Genomic DNA, 26,807 nt, shown 5'->3' with positions numbered 1-26,807 from the left:
CCCGTTGTGGCTGCTGTAACTGATAACTGGACTCCACTGATGTCTCCCAAAATATTGCATTTAAACTGATTTAAATAAAAGGTAGCTGGGTTCCTCTCCATGCTGCATTCATAGAATTATAGAACTGGCAGGACCTCAAGAGGTCATCTCGTCCAGCCCCCTGCCCTCATGGCAGGACCAAATATTTAGACCATCCCTGACAGGTGTTTAAGAGCAGGTGGACATTCTCCAATGCTGGAGATTCCACAACCTCCCTGGGCAATTTATTCCAGTGCTTAACCACCCTGACAGGTAGGAAGTTTTTCCTAACGTCCAACCTATATCGCCCTTGCTGCTATTTAAGCCCATTGCTGCTTGTCCTGTCCACACACTGGCCTTGTTCCGAGAACTAGTAACTTGTCTGTTGCTGTGTTCAGAGCATTTGCCCTGCGATCCCCAGGAGATCCTGTTCTGCCTGCTGCACTCTGGGCTTTGTGGGGTGCCGATCTGAAACCAGCACACACATGGTTTGGTTTTTCTTGTAGCAAACACGGAGAAATCCCTGTCCCCAAAGGAGTGGGAAGACAAACTGCTTTTGGTAAGAATGTTCAAAGGGGTGTAAGAGCTGGTACTGTTAATGGGGTGTGTTTGTGTGTGCATGCATGGGGAAGGGGGGGTCGGGGGAGCACAGATGCAGGGGGGAGCACTTGGAGACCCTGTGTCCACTCATGAGGCCGTTGTGCCGCCGCTGAGGGTTTGTGTGGCAGAGGGAGCCGTGTGCAGAGGTGGAGCCGTGTGCCAGGCTGTGGCCTGGAACCCAGAACTCTGATTCCGCTCCAAGGCGGTTATGTGTCCTCAGTCGCCCTTGACTGCTCTGAAGAGACATCTCTGGGGTCTCAGCTCGGACAGATGACGGGGCTCAGGTGAGCATAGCTGCTGATGGGTGCAGGCAGGGCCTGGTAGGGAAAGTACCCGACCGTTTCATCTCCAGGTTTACTGGCTGGCAGAGGGCACGAATCCCAGAACAGCATGTGCACAGGGGGTTGTTAAAGTTGAAAATAAGGCCTGGCGCAATCAAGGAACTCCTGCAGGGGTTCCTCCCGCTCCTGGGAAGAGGCAGCGCACGGTTCTCTGGGAAGAATCCTCCTCAGTCAGACTCATTCCAAGGAGCACCAGCGTTTGTGCTGAGAGCTGGAAGGAAAGAGCTGAGAGGCAGAGCAGAGTTAGCAGGTCTGGCCTCGGATAACGACAGTCACTAACCTCTGGGGCCCTGCCTCCTCCGGCACAGAGGAGCCTGTATGCGCCCCAGTGCTCTGAACGGTGCCTGCCGGGCGGGAGCCTCCACCACAGGGTGTTTGAATTCAGACACTCTCTAAGCAGTGAGCTTTCAAACAGAGGCTTAGACACGCCCAGCACTTGTGCGGGGAATGGCTGCACATGGCCCTCTCTTCTCGCACACCGTGAGACTCAGAATAGAAATCAGTTCTCTCCATTTCTTTCACCTGCAGTTCCTCCGGGAGACTCTGACGGCGATTTCTGACAACACCTGGATTTGTCAGTTCAGCACGGAAATGTGCAAGCAGCTGAACAGCTACAACTGCTTTCCCTCCGAGAAGGTCTGTCGTCGTTTTCCTGGGCTTGTATCCCTGGGGAGGCGATGGGGGGTGCAGGGGCCGGGTGCTGTGGCATTCAGAGGGAAGCATCTGCTCACAGCCAGGCCCAGCTGGAGGTGATGGGGAAGCTTGGGGCTGATCTTGGTCAGCTGAGGCATACAGCAGACGACTTGGATTCTAGGTGCCATTTGGAAGAAGTGGCGGTAGTGGTGTCACCAGAGGCGGCGCCCAGCGAAGCGCAGCCGTGAAGGGGGTTTGGGCCGCTGAGTTAACCACTTGCCCAACAGTTCAGTCACTCTCGTTGTGGTGAATTGGCCCATGTTTGCGTGAGGCAGCCAGGGAGGAGTGGGTGGCTTTGGGGATCTTTTGGAGAAGAATGGAGCAGGATTTAGGGTCTGTCTCAGTGAGGGGTTGAGGGTCACCAAGGCTATGGGCCTCCGGGGCAGCGAAGAGCACAAAGGGTAAGGGCTTGGGACAGAAATGACGTTCGACCCAGCTGTGGTGGAAGGAGAGGGGTGCAGAGAATGACTTGAGTCTCCTGCATACATGTGGTAGCTGGAGCCTAGAGCTGCCGAGGGGTGTCAGTGAATTGCAACGGTTCTCTCTGCCGTGGTACTCGAGTGCTGAAGCAGGGCTGGCTGTTTGGCGTTTTCCAGAGCTCTGTGTGTACAGGCCCATCCCCCTGAGAGCAGCCGGCAGGCAGGCCTGGGTTAGAGCGTGACTGAGTGGGTAGACATGCCACAGGCTGGATGCAGTGATAACAGCTGGTTCTAGCATCTGAATGGTTGAGCTGAAAACTTAACTTGGTGCTTCCCTGCTGTAGCCTAAGCTGGCTGCTGCTTCTCTTATTGACTGACCCCTACCCTGCAATTCCGTTCCTTCCTGCGCTGATGTATCCTGGGTTCTTGTGTCCTGTCGCTGTGCCGGGCCACATCCTGTCCTCCCCTTGTGCCTATGAATGCTCCATTGCAAGAGGGAAACTTCGGCCAGTTGGAGTCTTGGTTGCTGAGAGGGGTCAGATCGATGTGTGCACTTGGGCTGTATTGTCAATACGTGATCTCCTGTGCCGTGGCTTGGGTAGCTGGAAGCTAAGGGGAAGGCCATGGGTGATATCTACTCTCCTGAGGGCTCTGCTGGTGTGTTGGTTCCATGGGACCCAATGTTCCTCTTCTTGTCTTCCAGAACTTCCTGTATAAGTGCATTGGGACGGCTCTGGGGGTCTGTTCAAACAAGGATGTGGTGCAGAAGCAGCTTCAAGAGCTGCTTGAAACAGCCAGGTACCAGGAGGAAGCAGAAAGGGAGGTGAGCCAGCATGTGGGCCAGCATCACTGTGCCCTCCAGTGAGAAGGGGCTTTCCCACTACATGCCCGGCCTCCCTCTGCGTGTCGCACACCCACTGAATGACAAACCAGTGCAGGCTCCAGCCCTCTGCCCCCACCGGGACTTTTATAACTAGCGTATTCCACCTCTTCATGTCTCCCTCTGGGTTTGGCTCAAGCCTCAGTGGCCAGGCAGAGGTGGCCTGGAGATAAAGCTGCTTCCTGCCCTTTCCACAGCACCGCACTAATGATCCCTGCTTAGCTCCTGGCCTTGTTTGAGACCTAAACCTCAAACCCACTCCAGCTAGTGTCTGGGCGGGAGCGGGGCTTTCCAGAAGCTGTTAGGAACAGACTGGCTCAGTACAGGGGGCTCTGAGGAATATGCGGTACTGCAGGAAGAGGTTGGACTCCCAAGAGGTGTGCTGTGTGGGTCAGTCAGAGTAACACCTTAAACCATGTTAGCACCCGGCTGCTAGACGTGCAGTGTTCTAGGTGAGAGAGGAAAGGAGCCCTCGGGTGCCTGCCTCTGGTGGTCTTTCTTTCCTGGGAGTGATTTCCCTGCTGATTACATGGACTCCCTGAAGTTCCCCTGCGCTGTCACCTGGGTGCAGGATTCTCTGTCATTAGCGTAAGCTGCCCGGTAGCATTACTGTGCACTGTTCCATGCATCCGGGGTGAATGTTACCCCTGCATCTAGTCATGTTTAGAGGCAACACAGACGTAAGTTAACGGTGACTGCCTTTGATCCAGATCACACTCAGTTCCAGGAAGGGCCAGTTTTAATAAGTTTCTGGAGTTTCAGCCCAACTTGCAAGCTGCAACCAGCTGAGTACGGTTTGAAAGCCTGGTGTTAAACCACCAAGAGCTGGGTTTTGAACAGGCTAGTCAGGTTTGGTGAATTAATAGTTCTCTCCCTATCCTCCAGGGACTTGCCTCTGGCTTTGGGATCTGTGCAATAAACCACCTGGATGAAACCCTGGCCAAGCTAGAAGACTTCGTCAAATCTGACGTCTTCAAAAAATCAGTGGGTCTGTTCAGTATCTTCAAGGTAAAAGGGCCAAGTAATCTGGAGTGGGGCAGTGGGGGTAGGTGCTTCCAGAGCCCCATCACGGTCCAATCTCAACACCTGAGCAGCTGTTCTCACTCAGCTGCCCAGTCCCTGGGGCTCTCACAGGAATGTCGCTGGCCTCAGAGAGGAGCAGAGGGTTGGGAACTGGGACCTCCTATGAACTCCAGTCCCAGCCCTGCCTCTTCCTTGCTGGGAGGCCTTGGAGAAGCCACAACTTCAGTTTCTGCATCTGCCAAATAGGGAATCTCATGGGAGGTGGAGGATGGGTGGTGAATAACACCAGTGTGTTACCTGTTCAGAGTAGGGTGTGGGCCCTAGCCTCACACGTCCCCGGCGGGGGGGCGGGCGGGGGGTTGACTAGATCATGCATGAGAGCTGGCAGCCAGAGCCTGCCCTCAAATGCATCTGCACTCTCCCTGTCTGAGTGGGAATCTGATGCCCAGGGACAAAGCCCTGGCTGGGATGATTTAGTTGGGAATTGGTCCTGCTTTGAGCAGGGGGTTGGACTAGATACCTCCTGAGGTCCCTTCGACCCCTGCTATTCTGATTCTATGGAACTTGTCCAGGGGCATACAGTGTGCAGAGTGGACTTGGCCTGGGCTTGTCCCCCTTAACAGACATTAACCAGACCTTGTCAAGTCCTGAGCAGTGTGGAGGCTACTGATGGAGGGCGACAGAATAGCCTCCTGCCCTCACCCCCACTATGCTTTGTGCACCTTGGACCCAAATCCAGGGCCCTTCACACACGACAGACAGACCTAGGCTAGGGGTAAATCGTCTGATTTTGGCCAAAGAGGCACACAGCATAATGGGGGTGAGGTTGGGGGAGGAACCTGTCTCAAGGCAGGAGGGCCGTGTGTCCTGGCCAAGCCGCTCTGCAGAGCCATGGAAGCTCCTCCACTCGTAAAGAGCAGCCTGTGAAGGGTTACTGCTCCTCCCGCTGGGAGGGGAGGGACTTGCACTGTTTTCACTCCAGGGGCCCAGCTGTGCTGGGGGGTCAGCCCTCCAAGGTTACTCTGTGCTGACCCCTCTCTAGAACAGCGACTCTCCGGACCATCACCCCAGCCCCCCTCATCCTTCAGTGAAACCTCTGGAGAAAGGAGCCCCTAGGAAACAAACCAGTCTGAGAACTGCCGCTTCAGATCATTGGCTCAGCCCACTCTGGCAAACCTAGAATTTGCACTTTTGGGAGGAAAGTAGATTGCTCTCCATGGAGTGACGGACACACCCACCTGTGGCAGGCTATTGGTGTGTGCCACCTAATGGCAGTCACCAGAAACTACAGCTGTCAAGTATCTATCTTGCGTGTAACAGCCGAGCAAAGTGAGGGCAGTACATAGCAGAGGTGTTAGCAAAGGAAGCTGGAGACTCGCTTTCTGGTTTGGTATGGGGTATGTGACATGTCTACAGCTGGAAAGAATTCTCTGGCTAACCCACCCTGCTGCCGGTAATTCTAGTGCCCAGAACCCAGACTCTCAAACAGCTGGTCTCTCTCACATGGATACTCTTAGGTTGGGTTCACGTGCTCTGCAGACTGGTGGCTATTTAGCATCAGTCCATTGGTGGCCCTGCAAAGGATGGTGCTGGAAGCAGGGTCTAGGGGCTGCCACAGAGCTCTCCTGGCCCAGGTCTTATTAAAACCACGTTACTCCAGCAAAGGGATGTAAACGACATGGTAATGACATCTGTGGGAGAACTGCAAACAGCAGCATAGGCCAGAAACAAATACAAAGGGGACAGGAGTATCTGAGCCCCCCTCCCAGGGGGGAGGTCCCACCCTGGGGGCACGTGCAGACAGACTAGCCTGTAGGGACAAGTCCTGCCTTGTCGTGGAGATGGACTGGGTGGCCCAACAGGTCACTTCTTTCCTATTTCTCGTCTCAGGACCGCAGCGATAACGAAGCGGAGAAGATAAAGAGCACCCTGATCTTGTGCTATGGCTACGTAGCTAGGTATGCCCCCAAAGAGCTCGTGCTGTCCAGAATCGAAGCCGACATTCTCAGGAACATCTTCCAGTACTTTAACACCAGGGTAGGTTGTTCGAATGTCCCCTGCACAGGGAGGAAGCAGCTGACTGGTGACCTGCCCATGTGCGTTTGAACGAGTGAGAGCAGCCTAGTGGTGTGCAAATGCTGCATCTGAAAGGGCCCAGGCCAACTCCTGGATGGGCTCGTGCCGTGTCTTGGGAGGAAGCCGTTCGCTTCAGTGTTCGCTAACATCACTAACGTGTTTTTTTTTCTTTTACTTGTTCAGGTTCTGGGAATAAAGGTAGAAACCAAGGTACAGTGTGAGGCATTAAATCTGACCTACTCTCTGCTCTGCCTGCCTGTCTCTGTCTCTCCGTTTGATCACTCTAGAGAGGAGACTAGTAGCTTCCTAAATACTAGTGCTTGTGATTGGGGTCTCCATGCCATGCTTAGCAGGGAAGTCTGGCATCGGGGAGGAATGAGACCATCACAGGGCTGAACAGCAGAGTCCCCCTGTGCCCGAGTGCTTGTGCTGAGGGGCCGAGAGCCTGAAGCAGGATTCTGGTCTGGAAGAGACTAAAACGGCCCCCCCACGCTCTCCAGGTCAGCTGGCTGTAGTCACTGAAGTCTGCTTCTGCACAGTCAGCAGGAGGGAGCTGGGGTCCCTTCCTTGCTTTGTGTGCCACCAGCAGGGTTCCTCTGGCACAGGGTTACTGTGCAAACTCACTGAAAGCTACCGGGCTCATAGGTGTCCTGGGCAGCCTCCTTTGCCTTCAGAACCTCTCTGGTGACTGCATGAAAAGGAGACACCCCAGCTTGGCTCTCAGATCCCAGGCAGTGTTGATGGGTCTGTCAGTTTTGTGTGTTCAAATTGTGCATGTGCTGCAGAAACTAGAGAATAACCCAGAGCCCATTTGCCGCATTTCACAGCACAGTCACTCCTTAGACCTCGGTGTGCGTTTCTTCCCCACCCCAGCTCCTTTGAGCGGCACTGACATGCAATCAGCCTTCCCCCCATGCCTTGTGGGCATGTAACTAGTGGAAGCTTAATGACCAAGGTCTAGCCACAGTTCACAGCTCGCCCAAAAGTCCCTAACCACCCAGAACAGGCGTTCAGTGGCCAGACACCCAGGTCACTGTCTGGGGAGGGCAGCTGCACTCTGCTACTGTCAAAGACTGAAGAACAAAAACATGGCATTTGTCAGGCTCAAGTTAAAATGTCAAGCCAGAGCACCTCCTTCTGCAGACTCACTAATGTCTTTTCCTTCTGGTTTCTTGTTGGCACTAACCCCTTCTGTACCACAGCTTTCTGGGCACGCTCTGAATGGTCGGAATGCTCACTGGCAAGCACGCTGCTGGCTCCACAGCCATCTCCATAGGGTCCCCGGTGAAGGGTGGGTGCTAGGATGGTACCTTCATTTGGGGAGCTGTGGCACTGTCTCAACTTGCACGTACCTTGGAGGAGAACCAGGCCGTAGTACTTGTTATCCCATGTCTGGGATCTAAAGGGATCAGGGCCCTCTAAATGAATCCCTGTGGCAGTCCCTTTATGGTGCTGTAAGGAATGATCTGCTGTTTTGTGGGGTGACTGGCAAAGCCACTGGCAGTGTGAGGAACGTTCCCACCTGCCGTGTGCCTGGGGGTTAGCGTGGCTCTTTTCAGCAGAGTATGTAGAAATGGACAGGGACGTGTTGTCTGCTGGTGCGGAGTGCGTCTCAGCCCTGCTGCTGGATAGCTCCATGCTATTTCCTCTGGGGGCTCTGAGGCCTGGTCCAAAATGCAGATTCCTGAGCTCTTCGTTAAAAACACTGGGCTTAGGGCAAGTCTCCCTTTAAGGTGGCAGCTTCTGCACTCTGAATCTCCAGCACATGCACCTTGTCCTTGGGTGCCACTTCACCAGGTGGGAGATGCAAGGTGTCTCTTGGGACACGCTGGCTGGGTGGACGGTGCGTTCGGATCAGGAGATTGCTGGCTCGAAAGCCTTCGGGGGCTGGGGTGCTTGTTACTGAGGGGATGCCCATGCTACAGTGTCAGCACTGCTGCTATGCCACTCTAGCAGCACTGTGTAGACGCTTCCTACGCTGACAGGAGAGCCCTTCGGTCGATGTGGGTAGTCTGCCCCGCACAGGCGGAAGCCAGGCTGACAGAAGAATCCTTTTGTCAACCTTGCCACAGCTACACCTAAAACGAAGTTGACCTAGGGATTGTTCTGAGAGCACTAAATCTTTCCAAGCACTGAGTGACGTCATAGATGGACCTGAATTTTAGGTGTAGATCAGCTTCTGCGGCTGTAGCCTGGACGAGAAGCAGAGCTGGGAGCCCCCACCGGGACAACAGGAATAGAGGCAGGCGAGGAAAGAGCCGCTGTGCTCACCTTTTGAAGGGTGGCTGAGCCTGCCAGCCCAGTGCACCCCAGTCAGGGTGTGGGGTAGATACACCTGGCCTTGGACCTGCACCTCACTGCTTGTCCTGCAATCTCTGCACTCAGGATCTGATGCTGAAGCTGTGCCTCATTCGGAGCATTTCCATGATCAGCCAGGCCATTTCTAACAGCGCGCAGTCCGACGCCTTCGTCTTCTCCCGCAAAGCAGAGCTCCTAGCTCAGATGCTGGTAAGAGAAAATTCTGGGCTGCTTCTCTTGAGAGCTAGGTCCTGACTGGGGGGCTGGGTTAGAGACACAACTCTGCCTCGAGCCTGGGATTCTGGGGGGAGGTTCTTGGGTGTCTGTCCCTTTTCCCGGGGGCCAGGGAGGGAGTTAGTGCAGACTGGGAACAGGCATGTGGAGACTGGAAGTGGAGGATGGTCGCATGATTTGCTGACAGTATCAAATGAGCGGGTGGGAAGGTGGTGTGGTGATTGTCGGGGTTCAGTGGTCTCCAGTGTGCGGATGTTGGCTCGGGACTGGGAAGGAAGGGTTCATGGCTGTTCTGTGGAGGTAGAGTTGTTCCAGGACCTTGCGTGGCCTGTGTTCTGGGTCCAAATGTTTGTGGTCTCCTCAGGACAAGCTGCCTTTGAGAGGATGCTGAGTGCTGGATTTCTGCTAAACTCTCTCCCTTTGCATGCTAGGAGTTTATCAAAACAGAGCCACTGGATTTGCTGAGAACTCCTATTCGCCAGAGAGCCATGATCTCCTGCACATACCTGGTGTATCCTTTCTCTGTACTCCCACCTCTGTGGAAATAATGAGAAACCACCTGCCGAGGCAGCTTGAGCTGCTGTCTTGTGTGAGTGGTATGAAAACCATGTACAATCTGCAGTGCCTGCCCAGCGTGTGCGCCCACCCCAGGAATTTGGATCGAGACAGTCTTTGCAGAAAACTTCTAGCTAGTGCCCATACCCACCCCTGCTCCTCACCTGTGTTACGAGCTTGCAAATAGCCCTCCATCTTGGTCTTATTGCTCAGGCTCTGCACTAAAATCTCGTCATGCAAAGTAGAAAGCCAAGGGCCTCACTCTTCGTTTTAAATTCTGCGAGAGAGAGAGCTTGTTTCTGAGCTAGAGTTAAAAATCCTGCAGCACATCACTGCCCCTGACACAGATATGGAGAACAGCTCTGCCATTGGCTACGCAGCTATGTCAGCAAGACGGCAAATTAAAATGCTTCCTATTGGCTGACGGGTGTGGAGCAGCTCCCTTTAGAGAACTGCATGTAGCTGCTCACTTGCACCCTTAACTCATTGGTCAGCTTACTGGAGCCTCCACTTAATGAGCCTGACCACGTCGAACTGATTGATACCTGCCTGAGCAGTGTGCTGGCCCTTCCTCCACTGGACGTCCTGAAGGAAAGAGATGGGCACATGCCAGATGCCTTGCATAAGGAGGTAGAGAATTGAACTGCCAGTGGGCTGAGGTGGGACGGGAGCTGTCTGAGCTAATAGTCTGCGTGGGGCTTGGAGCCTGTTCTGGCAGAGCACCGATGGGATGCAGAGCTGGTGTTCGGCAGCCATGTCTGTTCTCAACGCTGTTCTTCAGATGTTGCTAGTCACTGACCTCAGCTGGACTGGAACTAACAGTGGTGGAAAGTTGTGTGGCCAGGCCAGTCCCATGAGCCACATCGTTCTTTGTCAGCGGTTCCTTTCCGGGGCAGCTGGGCACCGTGTGTCATACGGGCATCACTTCTCCTTCAGTAAACCAGTGCAACACCTGTTGGGGAAACTTGGCCCGTAAACACTTGCTCACAAAACACGAGGAGGGAAACACTGATAAGCCTCCAAAAATTCTATGTGTATAATACTACGTTCCCAGAGTCAAATCAGAACAATCCAGGCACCTGGAAAACTGGCCGTTTGGTAGAAAAGGAGTCTTTCCCTGAGCGTCCTTTGGAAGCCCCTAGGGCTGAAACGATGGGGTTTTGTTGGAAGATCTACGTATGGCTCAGCTGTAATAACAACAGCTTGGTTATTCGCCACCCAACCATTGCAGCATGCAGCTAAAGAGTAGTCCCTAAAGGTCTGTACTGCAGTTACAGGGCAGCTTTCACATGAACTGCAAAGCAGAAATTGAAGCCGTATCTCTGGGCTTGTCCTGTTAACCAGAGGTCAGGGGCAGGCAGCTCAAACCAGCTTTTAATAAAGCACCTACAGACTTTTCCTCCAGAGTCTGAAACCTTCTCTGTTTTCTGGGATAACTCCTGTGAACCAGAATGCATCACGTGGGGCCTGAAGATCCTCCTGGCACTTGTCACACTTGGAGACGTGCTAGTGAGTCAGGAAGTAGTGGATTTCGGAAAGGGGAGGGTTTTTAAAGCCTAGCAAACGTCGGTGCTGCCTGTCCCAACCCCCAGGTAGCAGGTGCCATGCAGTCTAAGCTGGAGCCATTCCCTGCTGAGAGTTCCAACCCGCAGGGTCACTAGACCATGTGGCCAAGCAGTTCCAGTTATGAGAGGCCTCGCTTGCTGGGCCTTGCATCTTGTGAGCTGCACCTTTGTACCCAAGAGGAAGGCAGCTGCTGCTGCTCCATGTTATGCCAGTTACTGCAGCAAGCTGCTAGCCCAGGCTTCATGCAAAACTCAGTGGCCTTCTGTAGCCTGACCGACTGCATTGGGACAGATCTGAGCGGTCAGCTGGACAATAACATCGTGCCTTTTCCTCCTTCTAGACACTCTACCACGACACCATCAGTGCCCTTAAGGGCTTGCTGAAGAGCATACTGCAGAAGGACCTGACTCCCCGTGGACTGCAGAGCATGTTTGAGGTGGGTGGCACCAGGGTCTTGGGGGTGGGAGGAAGAGTAGGAAGCTCCTGGCTACCAACTAGCTGGCTGCACGCCACCCTAATGCTGAGCAAATGGAGGAAGATGTTGAGGGTTTCTGGTCCACTTCTCTCAACTTTGTTTTCCGGTATTTGAGGCCTAGAGCAAGGTGCCCATCTCTCAGCCACCTCTAGTACTCTGCCCACACAATGGCTAGCTGGGCTGCCTGTGTCTGCTGAGCCCCACACAGCAGCACCCCTAGTCTCAGTGTCCCATACTCTCCTTGTTCAACAGATTAGACTGGGAGTTCAGTTGGGCCGTCTGTGGACCAAAGGACACGTGGTGTAGATAGATGGGGAGTGGCAGCATCTGCCCTTGGCAGACTTGGTCCTGGGAGTTCCCTGAACCCAGAGTTGAGAATTGGCCCATCCTCAGACTGCAGTGATCTTCCTGAGCATAACTGCGTCCCTTGCCTTGGTGTCACTCTGACCCAGATAGGCCCCAGCATGCAATGCTCTGTAGAAGCCATAGCCCGTGGGCTGTGCCATATGACTCCACGGTCTCTGAGGGCTTGGGACCAGCCTTCAGCTACCTCTGAATTCTTGTCTTGGGGTCTGTCTCTGCAGCATCTAGGCCCATGGATCCGGTCGAGCAAAGAGCATGAACGTGAGCGAGCGGTTGGAGTCAGCGCCATGCTGCTGGAGTTCTACCGGGACACACTGAATGTCAGTGTAAGTAAATGCAGCGTAAGGACATGCCCATCCCCCAAGTAATGGGGACCCTGGACCACCTGGCTCACAATGGGGGTGCGGAGAGTGGGAAACTCAATCCCCTGCTTCCTGCTCGGCCTGTTGCACTGGTCCATAGAACTGTAGGACTGGCAGGGACCTCCAGAGGTCATCTAGTCCAGTCCCCTGCACTCATGGCAGGACTGAGTATTGTCTAGACCATCCCTGACAGGTGTTTGTCCAACCTGCTCTTAAACATCTCCAAGGATGGAGATTCCACAACCTCTCTGGGCAATTTATTCCAGTGCTTAAACCACCCTGACAGTTAGGAAGTTTTTCCTAATGTCCAACCTAAACCTCCCTTGCGGCAATTAAGCCCACTGCTTCTTGTCCTAACCTTCGAGGTTAAGGGGAATAGCTCTTTTCCTTGTAATAACCTTTTATGTACTTCAAAACTGTTATGTCCCCTTCAGTCTTCTCTTCTCCAGCCTAAACAAAACCAATTTTTTCTAGGCCATGTTTTCTAGCCTATATAGATATATAAAATCTCCAATTTGTCCACATCTTTCTTGAAATGTGACACCCAGAACTGGACACAATACTCCAGTTGAGGTCTAATCAGTGTGGAGTAGAGCGGAATTACCACTCGTGTCTTGCTTACAATACTCCTGCTAATACATCCCAGGATGATGTTCGTTCATTGTTGGGTTGCTTTTTAAAAAAAATTTATTATTTCCAACAGTGTTACACTGATTCATATATTTGGCTTGTGATCCACTATGACCCCCAAAAAGCAGCAAAGAGTCCTGTGGCACCTTAGAGACTGACAGATGTATTGGAGCATGAGCTTTCGTGGGTGAATACCCACTTCGTCGGATGGATCTGTCCGAGTGGGTATTCACCCACGAAAGCTCATGCTCCAATCCGTCTGTTAGTCTATAAGGTGCCACAGGATTCTTTGCTACTTTGACAGATCCAGATTAACACAGCTCCCCCTCTGATATATGACCCCCAGATCCCTTTCCGCAGCACTCCTTCCTAGGCAGTCATTTCCTATTTTGTATGTGTGCAACTGATTGCTCCTTCCTAACTGGAGCACTTTGCATTTGTCGTTATTGGATTTCATCCTACTGACTTCAGACATTTCTCCAGTCTGTCCAGGTTATTTTGAATGTTAAGCCTATCCTCCAAAGCACTCGCAACCCCTCCCAGCTTGGTATCGCCCACTGACTTTATAAGTGAACTCTCTGTGCCATTAGCTAAATCACTGATGAAGATATTGAACAGAACTGGGCCCAGAGCTGATCCCTTGGTACCTCCTGACCTGTTCCACTTGCCCTGCTAATGCTGTACATACCAAGGACATGCCGTTCATTAACACCCATATGTGTGTTTCCCTCTCTCCTGCTCAGACCGTGGTGCCCTTTTATAACCTGGGGCTGCTGGTTGCACTGTTCTCCCCCCGGTGTTCAGACTCCCTTGCCAGCATTCGCCTGCGTGCTGTGGACTGCGCCTACTATCTACTCTGCATACAGCTGTGTTATGAAGGTAAATGAAAGGGATGAGGAGGGGGAGGCAGCTTCACTGCCTAGGACAGTCTGCACCAGCCAGTGCTGAGGGAGCCCTGTAGCCTGGCAGACAGTGGGGAGGGAAATCCCCCTTCCACTGCTACTGCCTGGTACCCAGGAGTGCCTGGAAACCAGATGCTGATGCAGAAAATCTTTCTGTGGAAAAATGCATTTTTTTGTCCGCTCCATGAAAGTGTTTTTTTTTTTTTTTTTTTTTTGTCTTGGTGCTGTACAAACAGAACTAGCACCGCTGGGCCCTGGTCTGTGACTGGCACTGTGCAGCACAGATCGTGTCATATCCGTGGTCCTGGCGTTGAGGAGGAAGCTCTACCCAGGAGAGGGCGCTCCTCCACTTGGAAGGCGTCCGTGGAGCTGTGGGCCGCAGCAGAGGAAAAGCAGACTATACACAACATAAGGGAGGCTGGTGGGGCTGCAGATATGACTAGACCACAGAGCTGGGAGTTCAGACTCTGGGTTTAGTCCTGGCTTGCGGGGGGCTATTTGGAGTGAGTCGCTTCACCTTTCTAGCCCCGCTTTCAGATGGGGAAGATAGTGTGCCAACTCCCGGGGGAGGGCAGGCAGCCAAGAGGCATAATGATCCAGTCTTGGGACCTCCGACCATGTCAGAGGTGCTGTGTTGGTGCCAGGTATAAAGCACGTGGGGAAGTCACACCTGAGGAGCAGTTCTGCTAAGTGTGCTGCTTGTCTCGCATGTAGGATTCGCCCACAATTACAGAGATGAGACGGTTGAAAGGCTGAAAGACCTGAAGAACGGGCTGGAAGATCCTGACTTCACCATTCTCTTCAATACCTGCTACAACATTGCCATGGTAAGGCTGAGAGCCCTGCGCACGCCACTGGATCCTGGTTTCTTCAGGGTAAATCCCCTGTTCTGGGGCCGGAGCCCACAAAGGCTCCAGTCCCCCTGTCTGTGATCTGGAAACTGCTGTGCCCTGAAGTCTGCTCTTCCCAGCCTGGGGTATCGGTAGCGCATGTAGGGTTTGGATGATGGTGAGAGGGAGCGGGTCAGAGAGCCTGGAGCACTTGGTGACAGAAGTGCTCTAAGCAGTAGTGTCTAGACCAGGCCATGGCAGGTAAGGGGCTTTGCTGTTGAGCCCTGTGACTGCCTTTGGGCACCTGTTTTGTAAACTGTCCATGTGTCATGTGGGAACGCCTAGCTTCCTTCCAGCCTGCCCCTTGTTCCGAACTCCTCGCCCTCACCTCTGTGTGGATAAGCAAAATGCCTCCTGCTGGGAAGTGGCAGGAAAGTGGCAGCTGTCCCGCAGTGCCCCAGAGCTGACCGTGCCTTGGGGGATCCTGAAAGAGGGTCTGCTGTGCTGTCCTTGGAGTGACCTTTCCTCTACCAGTGTGACTCGAAACCAGTTGCTGTGGCAGCTCTTGATAGTGGCTGTGAATGTAGTAGCAAGGGAGTTGTGAGCTCTCCAGGTCCTTGTACCATACCTGGCCTGGGAGCACAGTGCCCATTGCAGGGTGGAGGAGCTGCCCCATCCGGTGAGGTGAACAGAACTCTCAGGCAATGTGAGCACTGAAGTGTTGGGGTTCTGCATCTTAGTCCATCTCACACCTTTTCCCAAAGAGCACAATTACCTTTAGAGTTTCAGACTTTAAGGTCTGAAGGGACCATTATGATCATCTAGTCTGACCTCCTGCACAACACAGGCCACAGAATCTCACCCACCCACTCCTGTATCAACCCCCTAACCCAGTAGTCCCCCAACCTTTTTCGTCTGGCACCATGGAGGACTGTGGCGGTGGACGAGCATCCTCCAAAATACCGCCGACAAGCGGCGTCATCCAGAGGCGTTGCCGCCAAATTTCGGCGGATGCTCGTCCGCCGGCCAGTATGCAGGCGGGCGCCATGGTGCCTGCAGGCACCATATTGGGGACCCCTGCCTTAACGTATGTCCGAGGTATTGAAGTCCTCAAATCATGGTTTAAAGTCTTCAAGGTGCAGAGAATCCTCCAGCCAGTGACCCATGCCCCATGCTGCAGAGGAAGGTGAAAAACCTCCAGGGCCTCTGCCAATCTGCCCTGGAGGAAAATTCCTTCCCGACCCCAAATATGGTGATCAGCTAAAGCTTGAGCATGCTGGCAAGACTCCTCAGCCAGCACCCAGGAAAGAATTCTCTGTAGTAACTTAGATCTCACTCCATCTAACATCCCATCACAGACCATTGGGCATATTTACCTGCTAATAATCAAAATCAATTAATTGCCCAAATTAGGCTATCCCATCATACCATCCCCTCCATAAACTTATCAAGCTTAGTCTTAAAGTCAGATATGTCTTTTCCCCCATTGCTCCCCTTGGGAGGCTGTTCCAGAACTTCACTCTTCTAATGGTTAGAAACCTTCATCTAATTTCAAGTCTAAACTTCCTGATGGCCAGTTTATATCCACTTGTTCTTGTGTCCACATTGGTACTGAGCTTAAATAATTCCTCTCCCTCCCTGATATTTATCCCTCTGATATATTTAGAGAGAGCAATCATAACTCCCCTCAGCCTTCGTTTGCTTAGGCCAAACAAGCCAAGCCCTGAGTCTCCTCTCTAAGGTACGTTTTCCATTCCTCGGATCATCCTAGTAGCCCGTCTCTGAACCTGTTCCAGTTTGAATTCATCCCTCTTGAACATGGGAGACTAGAACGGCACACAGTATTCCAGATGAGGTCTCACCAGTGCTGTCAGGGTTCCCTGCCCACTCTGAACTCTGGGGTACAGATGTGGAGACCTGCATGAGACAGCCTCTAAGTTTATATTCTACCAGCTTAGATTAAAAACTTTCCCAAGGCACAAATTCCTTTCCTTGTTCTTAAACGATATCCACCACCAAGTGATTTAAACAAACATTCAGGGAGGGGCCACTTGGAGCCCTATCCCTCCCCCCTCCCAATATCCTCCCCCCAAGCCCCTTTACCCCTTTCCTGGGGAGGCTTGAGAATAATCTACCAAGCGATTGGTTTTTAGTGTCCTAAAAACCCAAGGGTCTGGTCTGTGCTCACCTTGTTAACCAATCAGGTTCTTAAAAGAACTTTATTATTTTTTAAAAAAAAAAGTAAAAGAAGCATGTCTGTAAAATCAGAATGGAAGGTAATTTTACAGGGTAATAAGATTTAAAACGGAGGATTCCCCTCTAGGCTCAATTTTAAAGTTACAAAACCGGAATAAGCCTCCCTCTGGGATAGAGAAAATTCACAAGCTAAAACAAAAGATAATAGGAAGGAAATGTGTTGGATTACTTACAATTTCTGTAATTTTAGATGTATCATTTCAGGAGCTGGATTACCTGCTTGGCCCCTCTCTTCGTCTCAAGAGGGAACACACACAAGAGCACAAAAAAACCCTTCTCTTCTCCCTCCTTCCCCTCCCCCCCCAAGATTTGAAAGTATCTTCTTTCCCCATTGGTCCTTCTGGTCAGGTACCAGCTAGGTTAATTGAATTGATTAACCCCTTCCAGGTAAGTGATTCTGTACCTCTGGCCAAGAACGATTTTATAGTACAGCACACACAAAGGTTGTTACCCTTCCCTTTTATATTTATGACAAGTGCCTTGTATAACGGTACTAACACCTCCTTAGCTCTACTGGAAAGGCCTCACCTGATGCATCTCAAGACCACATTAGCTTTTTTAATGGCCATATCACATTGGCAGCTCATAGTCATCCTGTGATCAATCGATACTCCGAGGTCCTTCTCCTCCTTTGTTACTTCCAACTGATGCGTCCCCAGTTTATAAGAGAAATTCTTATTAACCCCTAAATGCATGATCTTGTAGTTTTCACTATTAAATTTCATCCTATTACTATTACTCCAGTTTACAAGGTCATCCAGATCTTCCTGTAGGATATCCCAGTCCTTCTATGTGTTAGCAATACCTCCCAGCTTTGTGTCATCCGCAAACTTTATTAGCACATTCCCACTTTTTGTGCCAAGGTCAGTAATAAAAAAATTGGTCCCAAAACCGATCCCTGAGGAACTCCACTAGTAACCTCCCTCCAGCCTGACAGTTCACCCTTCAGTACGACCCGTTGGTGTCTCCCCTTTAACCAATTCCTTATCCACCTTTCAGTTTTCATATTGATCCCCATCTTTTCCAATTTAGCTAAGAATTCCTCATGTGGAATCGTATCAAATGCCTTACTGAAATCGAGGTAAATTAGATCCACTGTGTTTCCTTTATCTAAAAAATCTTTTACCTTCCCAAAGAAGGCGATCAGGTTGGTTTGGCACGATCTACATTTTGTAAAACCATGTTGTAATTTGTCCCAATTACCATTGACCTCAATGTCCTTCTCTACTTTCTCCTTCAAAATTTTTTCCAAGACCTTACATACTACAGATGTCAAACTGACAGGCCTGTAGTTACCCAGATCTTTTTTTTTCCTCTTAAAAATAGGAACTATATTAGCAATTCTCCAGTCGTACGGTACAACCCCTGAGTTTACTGATTCATTAAAAATTCTTGCTAATGGGCTTGCAATTTAATGTGCCAGTTCCTGTAATATTCTTGGATGAAGATTATCTGGGCCCCCCAGTTTAGTCCCATTAAGCTGTTCGAGTTTGGCTTCTGCCTTGGATGTGGTAATATCTACCTCCATATCCTTGTTCCCATTTGTCATCCTACCGTTATCCCTAAGCTCCTCATTAAAGACTGAGGCAAAGTATTTGTTTAGATATTGGGCCATGCCTAGATTATCCATAACCTCCACTCCATCCTCAGTGTTTAGCGGTCCCACTTCTTCTTTCTTTGTTTTCTTATTTATTTGGCTATAGAACCTTTTACTATTGGTTTTAATTCCCTTTGCCAAGGTCCAACTCTGCATGGCTTTTGGCCTTTCTCACTTTATCCCTACATGTTCTGACCTCAATAAAGTAGCTTTCCTTGCTAATCCCTCCCATCTTCCACTCCTTGTAGGTTTTCTGCTTTTTCTTAATCACCTCTCTGGGGGTATGTCTACACTACGGTATTATTCCGATTTTACAGAAACCGTTTTTTAAAACAGATTGTATAAAGTCAAGTGCACGCGGCCACACTAAGCACATTAATTCAGCGGTGTGCATCCGTGTACCAAGGATAGTGTTGATTTCCAGAGCGTTGCACTGTGGGTAGCTATCCCATAGCTATCCCATAGTTCCCCCAGTCTCCCCCGCCCCTTGGAATTCTGGGTTGAGATCCCAGTGCCTGATGGGGCAAAAAACTTTGTCGTAGGTGGTTCTGGGTACAGCCTCACCCCTCCCTCCGTGAAAGCAGCAGACAACCGTTTTGCACCTTTTTTCCTGGGTGAACTGTGCAAACACTATAGCACAGCAACATGGACCCTGCTCAGCTCAAGACAGCAATCATGGACATTGTAAACACCTCGCGCATTATCATGCAGTTTATGCTGAACCAGGACCTGCAAAACCAGGCGAGGAGGGGGCAGCTACGGCAGCGTGGCGACGAGAGCGATGAGGACATGGACACAGAATTCTCTCAAACCGCGGGCCCCTGCTCTTTGGAGATCCTGCTGGTAATGGGGCGGATGTAGCCATTGAACGCCGATTTTGGGCCCGGGAAACAAGCACAGACTGGTGAGACCGCATAGTTCTGCAGGTTTGGGATGATTCCCAGTGGCTGCGAAACTTTTGCATGCATAAGGGCACTTTCATGGAACTTTGAGACTTACTTTCCCCTGCCCTGAAACGCCAGAATACCAAGACGAGAGCAGCCCTCACAGTTGAGAAGCGAGTGGCAATAGCCCTCTGGAAGCTTGCAACGCCAGACAGCTACCGGTCAGTCGGTAATCAATTTGGAGTGGGCAAATCTACTGTGGGGCTGCTGTGATGCAAGTAGCTAAAGCAATCATTAAGCTGCTGCTACGAAAGGTTGTGACTCTGGGAAGTGTGCAGGTCATAGTGGATGGCTTTGCTGCAATGGGATTTCCTAACTGTGGTGGGGTGATAGATGGAACCCATATCCCTATCTTGGCAGCAGAGCACCAGGGCACCCACTACATAAACCGCAAGGGGTACTTTTCAATGGTGCTGCAAGCACTGGTGGATCACAAGGGACGTTTCACCAACATCTATGGTGGGATGGCCGGGAAGAATTCATAACGCTCGCGTCTTCAGGAACACTACTCTGTTTAAATGGCTGCAGCAAGGGACTTACTTCCCAGACCAGAAAATAACGGGGATGTTGAAATGCCTGTAGTTATCCTGGGGGACCCAGCCTACCCTTTGATGCCATGGCTCATGAAGCCATACACAGGCAGCCTGGACAGTGGTCAGGAGCTGTTCAACTACAGGCTGAGGAAGTACAGGATGGTTGTAGAATGTGCGTTTGGCCGTTTAAAGGCGCGCTGGCGCACATTACTGACTTGCTCAGACCTCAGCCAAACCAATGTCCCCTTTGTTATTGCTGCTTGCTGTGTGCTTCACAATCTCTGAGAGTAAGGGGGAGACCTTTATGGCGGGGTGGGAGGCTGAGGCAAATCACCTGGCCGCTGATTACGCGCAGCCAGACACCAGGGCGATTAGAAGAGAACACCGGGAAGCGGTGCACATCAGAGAAGCTTTGAAAATGAGTTTCATCACGGGCCAGGGTATGTTGTGACTGCTGTGTTTATTTCCCCTTGATGAATCCGCCTTCCCCTTGATTGACTCATTCCCTGTAAGCAACCCACCCTCCCTCTTCGATTACAAGCTTGCTTAAGGAAATAGTCACTATCATGTATTCTTTATTAATTCATTATAAAAAGAGGAAGAGAACTGACAAGATAGCCCAGGTGTGGTTTTGGAGGAGGGTAGGAGGGAAGGAAAAGGCCGCTAAAAATATTTCAAAGTAATGACAGCCTTTTGGTTGGGCTGTCCACGGGGGTGGAGTGGGCTGGTGCACGGAGCCTCCCCCCACGCGTTCACCCAGACGTGTAAGAGGAGGATATGGAACATGGTGAGGGGGGAGGGTGGTTACACAGGGGCTGCAGCGGCGCTCTGTGACCCTGCTGCTGTTCCTGAAGCTCCGCCAGACGCCGGAGCAGGTCAGTTTGATCACGCAGCAGCCCCAGCGTTGCATCCCGCCACCGCTGATCTTCCTGCTGCCACTTCTCATCTCGAGCGTCCCTCCTGTCCTCACGTTCATTGGCATCTTTCCTGTACTTTGATACCACGTCCTTCCACTCGTTCAGATGCGCTCTTTCATTGCGGGTCACTTCCATGATTTCCGAGAACATTCCGTCTCACATCTTTTTTTTTTTTTCCCGCCACCTTATCTGAGATAGCCTTTGGGATGGAGTAGGGAGGCTTGAAAAATTTGCAGCTGCACGAGGGAGGGAAAAAAGGGGGAGAAGTATTTAAAAATACGTTTTATAGAACAATGCTTATACTCTCACGGTGAACAACACTATTCACCTTACATAGCATATGTGATTTCACTACAAGGTCGCATTTTGCATCTTAATATTGAGTGCCTGCAGCTCTGGTGTCAGAGATCTCACAGACGCAGGTCCAGGCAGCAGAATTCAGCTTGCATGCGGCCATGGTAAGCCATTGTCTTTCGGCTTCTGCAGCCTTCATATACACAGTGCCCTCCTTTTCCCAAATACTAAGCAAATCCCATTCAGTGCTGCTGCTTTCCTGTTAACATGCAGCAGCAGAAACCACCCCCCCTCGAATTCTCTGGGATGATCGCTTTACCCCTCCCCCCATCACGTGGCTGGTATCATGGAAGATCACTGCTAGCCAAACACAAAAAAGCTCAGCGCCAATCACCCCCCACCCCCCCCGGCCGCTTGGCTACCTGCAGGGAAGGATTTCTTTTAAGCCACAGGCAAACAGCATAGTAGGAATGGCCATCTCTGTCCCCTTAATTAAATTCCTGAATTTCAACCAGGTTACCATGAACGATGTCACTCTCCTGAGGATAACACAGTGAGATAAAGAACGGATGTTGCTTGAATGCCAGCAAACACCAGGACCATGCGCGACTAGGCTTTGTCATTCAATGATACCAGATTACTTGCTACATGCATGGCGTGGTCAAGTGTCTTACCATGTAGGACGGAATAAAGATGCCCTGCCCAGAACCTTCTGCAAAGGCTTTTGGAGTACCTCCAGGAGCGCTTCATGGAGATGTCCCTGGAGGATTTCCGTTTCATCCGCAGACATGTTAACAGACTTTTCCAATAAATGTACTGGCTGCAAATGCATTCCAAGTCCTCAGGGAAAATTAATAATTTAAAAACTGCTTGCTTTTAAACCATGTTTTATATTTACAAAGGTACACTCACCAGAGGTCCCTTCCATGGCTTCATTGTGTGGGACAGTGGGTTGGGAGGGCTGGGAGGGTAATTCTGTCGGGTGAGAAAAAGCTCCTGGCTGTTGGGGAGAACAGAGTGGTGTGTGCTGTCTGCAAGCTCATCCTCTTCTTCCTCCTCCTCATCTTCCTTGTCCGCAGAATCCTCAGCCATAGCTGCGATTACCACCCCCACCTCAGACTCCACGGACAGGGGTGGGGAACTGGTGGTGGACCCCCCAGAATTGCATGCAGCTCAGCGTAGAAGTGGCATGTTTTCGGCCCTGCCCCGGACCTTCCATTTGCTTCTTTGGTTTTCTGGTAGGCTTGTCTGAGGTCCTTAACTTTCACACGGCACTGTACTGAGTCCCTGGTGTGGCCTCTCTGCATCATGGCCTTGGAAATTTTTTTCAAATGTTTTTTCATTTCGTCTTTTGGAATGGAGTTCTTTTAACACGGAATCCTCTCCCCATACAGCGATCAGATCCAGTACCTCCCGTGCGGTCCATGCCTGGAGCTCTTTTTCTGTTCTCAGGAGACTGCATTGTTACCTGTGCTGATGAGCTCTGTGTGGTCACCTGTGCTGGTGAGCTGTCCATGCTGACCAAACAGGAAATGAAATTCAAAAGTTCGCTGGGCTTTTCCTGTCTACCTGGCCAGTGCATCCAAGTTCAGATGGCTTTCCAGAGAGGTCACAATGGTGCACTGTGGGATACCGCCCAGAGGCCAATACCGTCAATTTGCGGCCACACTAACCCTAATCCGACATGGCATTACCGATTTCAGCGCTGCTACTCTTGTCGGGGAGGAGTACAGAAACCGGTTTAAAGAGCCCTTTATATTGATATAAAGGGCCTCGTTGTGTGGACGAGTGTAGGGTTAAATTGGTTTAACGCTGCTAAATTCGGTTTAAATGCGTAGTATAGACCAGGCCTGAGACGCTTGCTCATCCAACTTGGTCTACAACTCCTGCCTATGAATTTTTTTCCCCCTTTCTTGGGATGCAGGCTCCTTATAGTTTCTGCAACTTTGACTTGAAGTAATTCCAGGCCTCCTCTGCCTTTAGATCCACAAGTTCTTCAGTCCAATCCATTTCCCTAACTAATTTCCTTAATTTTTTAAAGTTAGCCCTTTTAAGATAAAAAACCCTAGTCCCAGATCTACTTTTGTTTATCCTTCCATTTAGTTTGAACTGAATTAGCGCATGACTGCTCGAACCAAGGTTGTCCCCTACATCCATTGTGACGTTACTGATATAAACTGGGACCATATAGAACATGGTTTGCAACCAAGGTCCTGTAGTGGCACCAAATCCTATGTAAAGGGGGTCATATAAGGTGTGTAAGACCAAGTTATGAGTTACTGGCTATGATTATGCTGTCTGTATCATTATGTAGTTGAAGTTATAAGTATTGGCTGTATACTGTCTGTATTTCAAATTGGTGCTGCAGTTCTGGGAAACACCCCAGACAAGTTGGTGTTAGCTCTGCTTAGCCTGCTTGATGGCCTATTAAGGGCCATCAGCTACACAATTGACCCATTGAGAGGAGGCAGATACGCCTTGTGACTCAGCAAAGTATGCAGGGACTTGCCCATGTGACTCCAAACTCCATTTTGCTGTAGTTTTCCACAGTAAGAACAAAAGTGTTCTTACACAGGGAAGTGCCTATATAAGGCTGATGCCTCATCTCCATCTTGTCTTCAATCCTGCTTCTTACCTCTGGAGGGACTTTGCTACAAGCTGAAGCTCTACACAAGGGACTGATGACCCATCCCAGTGGGGGATGTTCTCCAGAGACTTGATTTGAACCTGCAGTTTACTCCATCACTGCTACAAGCCTGAACTAAGAACTTTGCCATCACTGTATGTAATTGATTCCATTTAACCAATTCTAGCTCTCATCTCTTATCTTTTTTTCCTTTTATGAATGAACCTTTAGATTTTAGATTCTGAAGGATTGGCAACAGCATGATTTGTGGGTAAGATCTGATGTGTATATTGACCTGGGTCTGGGGCTTGGTCCTTTGGGATCGAGAGAACCTTTTTCTTTTACTGGGGTGTTGGTTTTCATAACCATTCATCCCCAGGACTGGTGGCACTGGTGGTGATACTGGGAGACTGGAGTGTCTAAGGAAATTGCTCGTGTGACTTGTGGTTAGCCAGTGGGGTGAAACTGAAGTCATTTTTGTCTGGCTGGTTTGGTTTGCCTTAAGAGGTGGAAAAACCCCAGCCTAGGGCTGTAACTGCCCTGTTTGAGCAATTGGTCCCGACTTGGCTCTCTCAGTTGGATCCCACCAGAACCGCATTGTCACAACCATTTCTTCTATGAGGTCCTCACTACTCATAGACTCATAGACTCTAGGACTGGAAGGGACCTCGAGAGGTCATCGAGTCCAGTCCCCTGCCCTCATAGCAGGACCAAATACTGTCTAGACCATCCCCGATAGACATTTATCTAACCTACTCTTAAATATCTCCAGCGATGGAGATTCCACAACTTCCCTAGGCAATCTATTCCAGTGTTTGACTACCCTGACAGTTAGGAACTTTTTCCTAATGTCCAACCTAAATCTCCCTTGCTGCAGTTTAAGCCCATTGCTTCTTGTTCTATCATTGGAGGCTAAGGTGAACAAGTTTTCTCCCTCCCTCCCTACTCACCAAAACCAAATCTAAAATGACATCCCCTCTTGTTGGTTCTTCAACTGCCTAGTGAAGGAATCCATCAGCTGTCGCATCCAGAAAAATCTGAGCCCTATTATTATTAGTATCACTTGTCCTCCAGTCTATATTCGGGAAGCTATTCTCCCACTATCACACAATTCCCATTAGTGTTTACTTCATTAAAAACATTAGAGGTCTCTATCCATATCCAAATCAGATCCTGGCAGTTTGTAGCACACCCCAAGCACTATCTCAGGGGAGGCTCTAGTAGCTTTCTTTCCCAGTGTGATTTTTGCCCAGACAGACTGTCTTATCCATTCCATCACTTCTTATTTCTTTATAGTTCACCTCATCATTGACATACAATGCTACTCCATCACCTTTGCCTTTATTTCTGTCTTTCCTAAACAGCACATCGCCTTCAATACCTGTACTCCAGTCATGACTACTATTCCACCATGTTTCTGTTATCCCTATAATAGCTGGTTTCACTTCCTGCCCCAGTAGCTCTAGTTCCTCCATTTTGTTACCTAGGCTCCTCGCATTGGTGTGCAAACGTCTTAATTTTTTTTGTTTGGCTTCTCTCACATTCTTCACCCGATTAGGCCCAGACGTTCTGCCGCAGTATCACCTATTAGACTGGTATCTACACTACCCTTCCTCATGTCCTTTCTCCTACCCACTGCTGTATCCTTTCTTACTTTGTTTTCTTCCCTCTCAATGTTAAAATCCAGTGTGGAGACTACCTGGGCATCTTCCGGGCCATCTCCTCCGAATTCCTAGTTTAAAGCTCTCTTAATCAGTTGTGCCAGCCTCCATCCTAGAAATCTGTTTCTCTCCCTACTCAGGTGAAGTCCATCCCGCGAGAAAAGTCATCTGTCCATGAATGCCTCCCAGTGGCCATACATCCCAAAGCCCTCCTTATAGCACCATTGCCTGAGCCATCTGTTGATCATCCTAATCTTGTCACACCTTTGTTGCCCTTCTCTGGGAACAGGCAGAATCCCACTGGAGATCACCTGAGCCTCGATTTCCTTAAGAGTCTTCCCCAGCCTGGCATAGTCTCCCTTGATATGTTCCAGCAAGAATCTAGCCGTTTCATTTGTTCCCCCATGAAGGACAATCAGCGGATTCTTTCCTGCTCCCGTTAGGATCTTCTTCAGCCTCAGGTCCACATCCCGTATCGTAGCACCAGCAGACAGCACACCCTTCTGTTCTCCGGATCAGCTCTAGTTACAGGCCTGTCTTCTTCCCAGTAAGGAGTCCCCAATCACGTAGACCTGCCTTTTCCTGGTGGTGATGCGATTCTCCGGTCTGTTCCCTCTGGCCGCAAGTCCTCTCGATTCCTATTCACCCTTGCAATCCTCTGCAGCCCATCCCATATCCTCCTGGGGCTCATATTTGGTGTTGTCACCATTCATTCTTTTCTTCTTCAGTGACCACCTGCTGTACCCCTTCTTTATTTTCCAACTCCACAAACCTGTTCCTGAGTGCTCTTTCTCCTTCACTAGCCTGTCTCTTCCTCTTCCGGGTTCTCTTAGTCACATGCTTCCACCGTCCACTTTCCTCACCCACTGGTCCCCCTCAGAGCTCTTTGGTCCTGCTTCCATCTGCAAGTCTGAGCTTTTCCCTTCAGCCTCCTCATGTCTTTGCTCCATCATCCGCTCGAGCCCCCTTCTAAACTCAACCAGAGCTTTCACCTGCATCTCCAGTCCTCGGATCTTTTCTTCCATCAGCTCCAGCAGGCGGCACTTCATGCAGACAGAACCCTTTTCAGGTTCCCCTTCCAGGATCATGTCCATGCCACAGCTCCCACATCCAGTCATCTTCATTGTGTCTTCCACTGCTTGGGTCACTGCCACTTCTGCCTCTGTATCTCATAGGCTTCCTACCTAAATCCTGTAAGTCCGGGAAACACAAACCAAACCACCACCACCCACAGCAGAACAAACCCCAACGAGCACCACAACACTGCCAGACCCCAGCACACTCCCTTCACTAGCCTGTCTGTTCCTCTGCCTGGTTCTCCAGTCTTCTTCCCCCACCCCCCAACTTCCCTGTTGACAGCTCTGTTTACTGGCTCCTGTGCAGCTGCAGCTACAAGGCCCTTCAGCTTGGACATGCTAGTCTGGGGTAAATGTGAGGGATGCAGCTGGGGCCACGTCTCTCCCAGTAGCATGGCTTCCACACCCCCTCACCAGCCCCATGACATACGTCAGGTTCTTAGTGCTGCATTTGAGTGTGGCATGGACAGTTCTAAATGCCCAGTCTTGCCTCAGTTTCACTTTGTAAAGTGACCAGTTGTAATGGAATGAAAGCTCTGGACATGGAAGTCCTTGGCTTAGTCACCGAGCAGCTAACTCCAGGATAGAGGTAATGTCCATGCTGCCCAATGCAGTCCCTTCTCCTTGCCAGGAGCAAG

General features: G+C 50.6%; 1 protein-coding gene across 5 annotated transcripts in view; it reads left to right on the top strand.

Annotated features, from left to right (window-relative positions):
• Positions 1–26,807, top strand: part of MROH1 (maestro heat like repeat family member 1) — a 120,760-nt gene that overhangs the window by 49,354 nt on the left and 44,599 nt on the right. For 3 of the 5 annotated variants that reach the window (XM_030554045.1, XM_030554046.1, XM_030554044.1), the window contains exons 18-30: positions 525–577; positions 1,488–1,595; positions 2,775–2,894; positions 3,837–3,959; positions 5,865–6,011; positions 6,234–6,260; positions 8,436–8,558; positions 9,014–9,093; positions 9,632–9,767; positions 11,044–11,139; positions 11,763–11,867; positions 13,277–13,412; positions 14,150–14,262. In XM_030554045.1, the coding sequence (XP_030409905.1) occupies positions 525–577; positions 1,488–1,595; positions 2,775–2,894; positions 3,837–3,959; positions 5,865–6,011; positions 6,234–6,260; positions 8,436–8,558; positions 9,014–9,093; positions 9,632–9,767; positions 11,044–11,139; positions 11,763–11,867; positions 13,277–13,412; positions 14,150–14,262 (1,367 nt within the window). Of the gene's footprint in view, positions 1–524; positions 578–1,487; positions 1,596–2,774; positions 2,895–3,836; positions 3,960–5,864; positions 6,012–6,233; positions 6,261–8,435; positions 8,559–9,013; positions 9,094–9,631; positions 9,768–11,043; positions 11,140–11,762; positions 11,868–13,276; positions 13,413–14,149; positions 14,263–18,660; positions 18,703–26,807 lie in introns of those variants that run through there. The other 2 variants (XM_030554047.1, XM_030554048.1) reach the window with 2 other exon arrangements.

Source organism: Gopherus evgoodei, chromosome 2 (assembly GCF_007399415.2).
Source record: "Gopherus evgoodei ecotype Sinaloan lineage chromosome 2, rGopEvg1_v1.p, whole genome shotgun sequence".
In the NCBI taxonomy this organism is placed as follows: Eukaryota; Metazoa; Chordata; order Testudines; family Testudinidae; genus Gopherus; species Gopherus evgoodei.
Note: the sequence above shows the minus strand (reverse complement) of the source record. Positions and strands in the feature narration are given on the sequence as shown.